A 9,146-nucleotide genomic window follows, 5' to 3' on the forward strand; every position below is an offset into this window, starting at 1 on the left:
TCCTTAATATGTGCTTTAGAATGACTTTGTATCAATTAAACCCAGGTTTAAAGCCTTGCAGGGCAGCCTAAAGCCCACTGCTCTCAATAACCAATAAAAAAGAGAAAAAAACAAAAACAAACAAAAGGTCAGTTCAGGTGTTTTATATATGGCAGGGTATTAGGGCCATTATATAGAATTTTTTTCTTCTATTTTGAGAATAAAGTCATAAAATTATAAGAATAAAGTCGCAACGAGAATAGTCATAAAATTGTGAGAATAAAGTTGTAATATTACGAGAAAAAATTCACAACAAGTCATTAAATTCCGAGAATAAAGGCCTAAAATTTCGAGAAATAAGTTTTATGACAACTCCTACAAGAAGCCCTTTCCTCCCTAAAATGAGGAATGTGGAGCATCATGTGAAGTTATACTTTCTCTCTTGTTTGACAAATAAGGAAATCTTTTAGCACCGGCATCAAACTGGGCAGGATGTCAAAATGAACTCAGGTTGCTGATTGGTGGAGCTCCAAGCTTTCTTTCTGAAACCGGCTGTTGTATGAAGACTTCATTCTCATGATATATTACAACTTTATTCTTATGATATATTACAACTTTATTCTCGTAATATTACTTTATTCTTGTAATGTTAGGACTTTATTCTTGTAATATTACAACTTTATTCTTGTAACGTTACGACTTTATTCTCATAATTTTACGAAATGTATTCTCATAGTTTTACGAATGTATTCTCGAAAAAAAAAAAAAATCTCTAGCCTGGACTTTAGACTTTATAAAATATGTGAATCAGGAAATTGTCTATATACCAAACTGAACAATTGCTCTTCTCTAATTAAAAAAAAAATGGAAAAATGTTCTATTTTTTTCTATTTTTTTATTTTATTTATAAAGTAAATGTATAACATGGATGCATAACCACCTATTTTATTTCAGTGTTAAATGCTGTTTAAAATAATGGATTATAATTAAAAATGTCCCCGGACCTTTACTGGTTGTTGATTTTTTTATTCGGACCCCGATGATTCTTAATTGGTTACCTCTGATTTAGAGAATAAAATCATATACAACAGACATGGAGATGGAAAGGTGGTGAGAAAGAGAGACAACAAGCAAGGGAGGATCAGATAGAAAATAGAGAAAATAAAAACTATAAAATTAAACAGCAAAACTAAACAATGTAAAATATATACAGTAGTCTCTCACATGAGTTTATAAACCCTTTAAACCTTTCTGCTTTTTATAAGACTTCTATGTATCCCTTTGCAATGTCACGACAGAACAAACCAGGACAGAAATCTTTGCTGGTTTTTCTTTGCCTATTAGCTCGACTTAAGTCACACTGGATAGAAAACGGTCAATAGATCAATTTTCAAGTCTTCATTTTAGCTAACTAGAATCATGCACTGTTTTAAACCAGTCCACTGCAGTTTTAGGGTTTATTTTACTGTCATTTTACTTTGTCTCCTGGCTTAAGTCTTTTGGAATTCCTTCCAGGTTTTATACGATGTTCTCTCATTATATTCCCCATCCATGCTGAAGGAAAACATTCCTGCAAAATGAGCAAACACAATGTTTCACTATGTGAAGATGTTCTGTGATAGATGACAATGTTAGTCTTCCTACACTGTCTGTCCTGGTTTGATGGAACACTTCTAATGTTTTTCTCTTACTAGTGACTTTCCTTCTGTACTTTTTCCATATGGGCTCAATTTGTGGATTTCTTTTTATTATTAAGGAATGAACACCATGCAATACTTTGCATTAAAGTATAAAAAGTCAAAGACAAGTAAATCAGGGCACTGAGATAAAGGAACAAGTTTTTGGTCCAACAATGATAGAGCTAACCCAGAAGGGATTCAATTTGGCATCAGCTTTTATTGCTGCTTTTGAATTTGCTAGCTAACTGAATTGAAAGAGTCTTTGTGAATGGACACATGTCCAGTTCTATCACCTCCAACAGAGGTTCTGCTCAGGGCTGTGTACCGTCTCCACTTCTCTACATTATGTATAGAAACAGCTGCAGGTCCACACAGGAGAACAGGTAGATATTAAGGTTTCAGATGATACTGCTCTGCTGTCTTTGTCACAGGGAGCAGATTCAGTCCACCGCCATGCTTTACCTGATTTTATTAAATGGTGTGATGGCTTATCTGGATTAAAATGTGACTAAAACAAAAAAAGGATTGTCAACCTAAGGAAAAACCATCATTAAACATAATTCTATTCAGATGAATAGAATATCTTTTTGAGATAAAGTTTTTTTTTTTAATTTGATTTGATTGACATCAGTGTTTTCTATATATCCAAGGCCCATGAGCGCTTTGAGGAACCCAAACTGGAGGCGGTGAGTGAAAACAATGTGGAGCTGGTCCAGGACATCCTCAAGGAGCTCGGTCCCCTCACACAAAGGAGCCAGACAGCTGAAGAGCTCGTCCGCATCCTGAAGGAACCTCACTTCCAGGTCTGCACTGCAAAAAAATAAGTAAAAAAAATATCTTAAATTAAGTGTATTTACCCTTAATTTAAGCAGATAAATAAGATGATTTGCCAATGGAATGAGTATTTTTACTCCTAAATTGAGATAATTAGTTAATATGCACTTGAAATAAGACAAAGCAAATTTTTTGTTCTTATTTTAAATATAAATTGTCTAGTTCCATTGGCAAAGTATTCCACTTAACTCCTCATTTTAAGAAAAAATGTGCTTAATTCAAGCAAAAATTACTCATTAAGCATTTTAACTCTATTTTAATGTCATTCTGTTCACAGTCCCTCCTGGAGACCCATGACTCTGTGGCATCCAAAAACTATGAGACCCCTCCTCCCAGCCCCTGTTCCTTCATGGATGCAGCCCTCAACAATCAGCCTGTTCCACCAGATGCAGTCAGGATGGTGGGCATCAGGAAAGTGTCTGGAGAGCATTTGGTAAGAACGCTAAGATGCAATCCTGTCAGTTGGATGATATACAGGATGCTCTGATGCAGCTCATGCACTCAGTCTAATTAGATCTGTTTATAACATAGTTAAAGGGAAAAACAATTCAGATTTATTTAGACTGGCAGCTCAGGATGATTGTGATTTACTCGGATGCTGCTGACTGAACAAAATGAAGTACTTGAACCTTGCCAGGAGCTCTGTGGCCTCTTTTACCAGCTCAAAAGTATTCTGCTGTTGAATCCAGAGTTTCTTTGTTTATTTTAGCTTTTTTATATCATTAACAATTGAATATACAAAAAAGATAATCAGAGTAAATGTAGTTTAACAGCATTTATTTATGGGAAGAGATTTTTTAAAGAAACTTCTCCCTTTGCAAAACATTAATTGCTATTAAAAGGAAAAGTCCGGTCAGCAAGGAATAACCAGTGGGTCAATATTTATACCTAAAACTAATACGTTTATGGTGATTTAATTAATTAATCATTAAGAAATAAGTTAAAAAAGTATTATTTTCGTCACGATCACTCCAGTCCAGGAGCGGCCATTTTTGCCCGTCCCGGTGCGGTAAGCCTAGCGCCATTGTCAACAACAATTATTAAAGATTTCCAGAGGACTTCACCATTGAAATTCACCAGAGCTATAGTGAAACTGACAATGCCCATGTGCATGGCAGCTGGATGTTGGAATACATTGGGTAAAAGTGGATAAAAAAATGTCCCCTTTCCGACTCATGATCCACCACGAGTTTGTCGTTAGATTGCCAACTTGAGGCGGGAACTTCTGGCCAGAGAAAAGACCCGTAATATGTAGCCAACATTTGGAAGAAGAATGTTTTCAAGATGACTTGGATAATAGCGCGTTGTGACAAACACCAGATACAGCACTGGGACTTGATCAACAGCCGATACCGCACCGTGACTTCACAAACCAGTAGGTGGCAGTAGTGTTCTTTGACAAACATGGATGCCTCCAGTGAAATTACTCTAAATTAAAACAATTGTCATTAATTGAACAGTATGGAATAATTTCATATTAAAAGTACTTCAGAAGTTTGAATTATAAATATGACCGGACTTTTAAACCTCTTAACTGCTTCTTTTAGCATGCAGAATGTGCTAACAGCTGCCGGCAGGCATTTGCAATAACTAGTGTGTCTTTGCTGAAGGGTTTTCTGCATAGTATGGTTTTAATTCAGCCTCACCATTCCAATCATCTTAAAGCCTAAACTTTCACTGGGCCTCTTATTTTTTTAGCAATGACTGTCCGGTCCTTATCATTGCTGAGCTTCAGCTAAAGGTCACAGTCTGACTGAAATTCTCCTTAAGGAATGTCTGAGAGTGAAAAGGGTTTATTTTTCTATTGATGATGAAAAATATCAGACCATTATACAACCACCATCATCTTAGATAATTGACATGAAGTTCTTTAACTGGAGTACGGAGTTAGTTTTTCTTTGCTTGTGTAAAGACGCAGAGTTTCCAAGTGGTTGCAGCAGGGGCACAGGCGCTTCCATTTCCTGAAAAGTACCCAATCACGCGAGGGTTGCTTTGTCCAGTCTGCAACGCCTTCAAAGTGAGAAAGTTAAAAGGAGCAAGAAGAAACAGTTCTACACTTGAGGACAAGGGAGGCTGTGCGTATTGGAAAATCAAACCACATGAGCACAAAGAAGAAAAAAGTATTCATGTGGGTGATATATTGCGCCATGTGCTACTCTATTTGCACATCTAACATGGTAAACATGAACCTGATGAGTATTTTATGAGCGTACATATGAAGTACAGCTGCTCGTAGGAGCATTTATTTCATGTGTGGACTTTTGGCAGAATATTGACGCCATAATATGGTGTAATAAAACTCGCCTATGTTACTTGAGAGGGTTAGACCTGTTGCTAACTAAGCTAAACGACATGTCTGGCAAAACAGATATGACACCCGATCAGACATGTTTCTGTCTCTCTGTTACTGGATTTCATCTAGAGGGGTGAATGTTGCTTTGTCTCTACAAGTTACTCAACTTAATTTCCCACAGGGATTAATACAGTCTTCAATTGAAAGCCTTCTCAATTCGATTCAGATTATTTATATAGCTCCAGTTTACAGCACATCATCCCAAGGCACTTTACAGAGAAAATCCATTGGATCATCCAGTCAGATTGATTAAATGTTTTCTATCTAAGGAGACCCAGCTGATTGCATTAAGTCACTGACTTTACAGGATACACTCCTCCTAGAAGAGCATGTGGTGACAGTAGATATCCGCTTGCATTAACCAGTGTCAGTGTTAGCGACCTTCTGCCAACTGCTGGCTCAGGGAGACAGAAGGAGGCATGCAAACAGAGCATAGAAGCACTGTTCACTTTAGCAGATGATCTGAGTTTATTTTCACTTCAAACCAGATGAAAGAGAGCAATTACAGTTAATTACAGTAAAGCCCATAGCCGTGTCTAGCAGAGGAACAGGACTAAGCACTGAAAAACAGGCCCAACTCTATTATCTATAATCACAGTTGTTGAAGCTACTATGATAAAAAAAAGCTTGAACTTCCAAACTTTACAGAATTAAAAATAAAGATGGAATGAAGGAGAAAAGTGGTCCCCAAGTCCTCCGTCAGCATAAGCCTATAAACAGAATAACTATAGGATTGGCTCAATATAACCTGGCTATCTCTAAATATAAGCTTTTCAACAAATTAATTTGGTCTACTTTGAAGCCTAGCCTTAAAAGTAGACTGTGTGTCTGCCTCATGGACTAAAACTGGTAGAGTAGTTGGTTGCACAAGAGAGGAGCCTGATAACTAAATGATCTGCCTCCCATTCTACTTTTAGAAATTCTAGGAACCACAAGTAAACCTGCAGATTGAGAGTAAATTGCTCTGTTAGGAAAATAACGAATGATCAGATCTATCATATAAGATGGAGCTTTGTTATTTTGGGCTTTATACATCAGGAGGAGGATTTTCAATTCTATTCTGGATTTAACGGCGAGCCAATAACGGGAAACAGGTTTAAACGGTTTAAACAGGAGAGATATGATCTCTCTTTTTAATTTTCATCAAGCTTTTCAGGCTTTTAACTAGAGTTTGTGGACTTCCTGATTGTAAGAATTACAACTAAGAAATACATGGACTTTCTCAGCATCTTCCCTGGGGGACATATTTCTAATTCTTGCAATATTCCGCAGATGAAAGAAGAAAATCCAAGAAATCTGCTGATTCAAAGTGATTTGCTGTGATATTCTAAAACACAGAAGGAGTTTTTGAATACCGTAATAGCCTGCAACAAGTTTTGGTTATGATAGGTCTAGCACCCCTTGTAGCTAAAAGTTACAAAGTCTAGCTTTGTGTTCATGAACACAAATTGTAAATCCTAATTCAATATTTTTATTATAAAGTCCATCTGAATTTTACTTTTTAATGAGCTTAAATGCAAATCCAGACGGGAAGATTAAATTCAGCCACACCTCTCATGCAGTCAACCTGTGATGCTCTGCTGCTGCAGGCCTATCAGCCCTGTGTGCACCTCTGTCATGGCCAATCATTATCTAGGACTCTGCAACCCTCACCATCTCCACCATCATCCTTGTTTCCTCCTTCCGCCTCCATTGCACCTCCAGCATCAGGCTCATGAGGAGAAGATGTACTCATCCTAATTCATTTGCTTAATCACATCATCATAATTATGTATGCTTACGTCTTCCTCAGAGGTGTGAGCAAAAGGAGCCTATATTTTTTATTTCATAGACATGAAAATGTTTGGTGAACTTCAACATTTTTAATCCCAAATTGGTCACCTTACTTGAATCTGCAGGGGTTGTTACAGTTCTTCCTTAACCCTCCATGATGCGCATAATGATGCCATTTGACATAAGATAAACCAAGTAATCATAATCAAGTGTTTTAAATTAAAAATATATATATTTATATAGATATTTCTTGTTGACTTTGATGTTTGGCAACACTGTACGATAGTGGAAATGCATAAAAGCAAGAGAATTTGGTTTATTTTTGTAATGAGCTTTATTTAACAACCCATGTTAAAGTGGAAACAGGCCCCAGTAACATTAAAAGTTAATTTTTTAACTTATTTTACACTTAAAAACAATTAAAAGATATTTTTCAAAATGTTTCAATGGACTCAGTGTCTTTATGATGCAGTCTATACTAGGCTGCGTGTGGAAACTGATGGAGCAGTTCCTCTCAGATGTGAGGTGGGGGATGCACAGGACTCTGACAAAACCTATCCTCAGTCTTTTAGCTGGGAATATTTCATAGGGTGTCCAACTTGGTGTATCACATTTTTAGGCTTTGCACGGCATAGGGGGGTATCCTCCCCTAGAAATATTCTAAATATAGACCTCAGAAACACAATTTTCTGCATTTTGAGGTGGAATGCAGCTAACTATTTGTTCCAAAAGTACTTTTGTCCTGATTATGGGAAGTATGTGTGCTTGACTAGAGGTGGACATTTCATAAGGAACAAATTAAATAATTTTAAGGTACAATATTATTATGTTTCTTGGGTTAATTCAAACAATCAGAAAGTGTAATTCTATGTTGACACCAAACGTGATTTAAGCAGCAAAAAAGCATCTGCTGTTTTTAAACTGTTTTACATGGTCAAATAGTGGAAACCCTCCATGTGAAGACTGCAGAAAAGGATTTCAAAAGTGACAAATATAAACCATGCTTTTGGCTCTCTTAAGCCCCTTTTACACTACCCTTGCCGAGCACGTTAACTGTAGATAACTGTTAATATAAATGGCAGGCACAACTGAACCGCACTGTGCCAGACACAACCGAACTGTGCTAAACTGATACCAGTCCATCAGTAGGGCTCGGCTTGGTTCATTTCGGGATCAGCTCTCAGGTAACAAAGAATGCGTGAGCAGACCGCATCATATCCTTACAGTCAGCCTCCGTAATCATGAAATTTCAGACAAACATTCATAAAAATAAAAGCTGCCATATGATTTCCAGTGATGATTCTGCGTAGCAGTGTGATGTACCTCGATGTCTGTCGTGTTTTCCTGCGTCTGTAAGCCCTGATTAGACTATCGTTTGTCGTATCCACTTCCCAAAAGCCGACTCTGTCAAGTAAATTCACTGAAGGCCTTCTTCGCCTGACCCTCCGCAAACTTCCTCAATGTTACAGGCGCCGCCATGTTGGTTTGCTTGGTTGGTTTGCTTGCTATGTCTAGCTACCTTCTAGAGAGCAGTAGTACTGAAGATCGCCACTAGAAGACAAGGGACCGTGCTAGCGTGGTGTGCGAATGTGTCATGAGGAACAGAGCTCGGTGCGGTTAACTGATCCAAGCTCAGCACGGATCGGTTTTCAGAGGGTAGTGTAAATGGGGCTTTAGAGTTTAATCTCTCTCTGTGCACTACATCTTAAAAGTGGAGGTGTTGTGTGTGATCAAAGGAATTGAATAGGTTGCTACCAAACGACAACATTGTACCATAGAGGGTTAACTATTACTGTTGGTTACACATGTGAGCAGTGCATGGTGAGCTGATGTGTGCGTCCTCTTGAGGGAAGCCTTGATTTTTAGAAGGCATTGCCTTACCTAGAGCAACAGCATTTAAATAGAGCAAATACTGCTACCTGACTGAACTGTGCTGCGGGATTTGCAAGCTGACCCTAGGGCAGTGCATTGAATGCTTGAACTTCGGAGGATGTTGAAGAAACAGGCTTTAACCTCTTAACATCCACCTCATTTTGGGCAATCCTCGCCTATTTTGCATACCCAATTGGAAAAGCAAATAACTTAGGAACTGTAAGCCCAAATTACATGTGCAATACATTATTTGAAAGTTAACACCTTATAATTTCCTAATATATAAATTAAAATTAGGGTGACTAGAACACAGACCAACCTGCATCGGTTAAAAAATGACTCAAAGTTGTTGTTGATAGGTCTCTTTTGAACAGCAGTCATAAAGACATTCTTGAGAAAAGACAGGTTGTACTGCATTATATTTGTTCTACATCATGTCAGCCACAAATGCAGACACTTTCAGACTTCTTCCTGAGCTGTGGGGTTTGGAACTTTTGGTGTCAGCTTGGAGCTGCGCGCAATGGCTCCACCTGCTGGTGAAAAATTTACCTGTGGAATTTCATGCATTCTGAATTATTACCCCCACTTAAGCCTGTGGGTTTTAAGAGGTTAAACTAATTATCGTTATCTTGATTAAACCAGCTACCTACTTTATG

At 37.7% G+C, this 9,146-nt stretch overlaps 1 protein-coding gene across 2 annotated transcripts in view; it reads left to right on the forward strand.

Annotated features, from left to right (window-relative positions):
• Positions 1-9,146, forward strand: part of mpp2 (membrane protein, palmitoylated 2) — a 79,338-nt gene that overhangs the window by 54,419 nt on the left and 15,773 nt on the right. For both annotated transcript variants that reach the window (XM_015384750.1, XM_015384749.1), the window contains exons 3-4: positions 2,309-2,461; positions 2,770-2,925. In XM_015384750.1, coding sequence (XP_015240236.1) covers positions 2,309-2,461; positions 2,770-2,925 — 309 coding nt within the window. The remainder of the gene's footprint in view (positions 1-2,308; positions 2,462-2,769; positions 2,926-9,146) is intronic.

Source organism: Cyprinodon variegatus, unplaced genomic scaffold (assembly GCF_000732505.1).
Source record: "Cyprinodon variegatus isolate N-32 unplaced genomic scaffold, C_variegatus-1.0 Scaffold322, whole genome shotgun sequence".
NCBI classification, from domain to species: domain Eukaryota; kingdom Metazoa; phylum Chordata; class Actinopteri; order Cyprinodontiformes; family Cyprinodontidae; genus Cyprinodon; species Cyprinodon variegatus.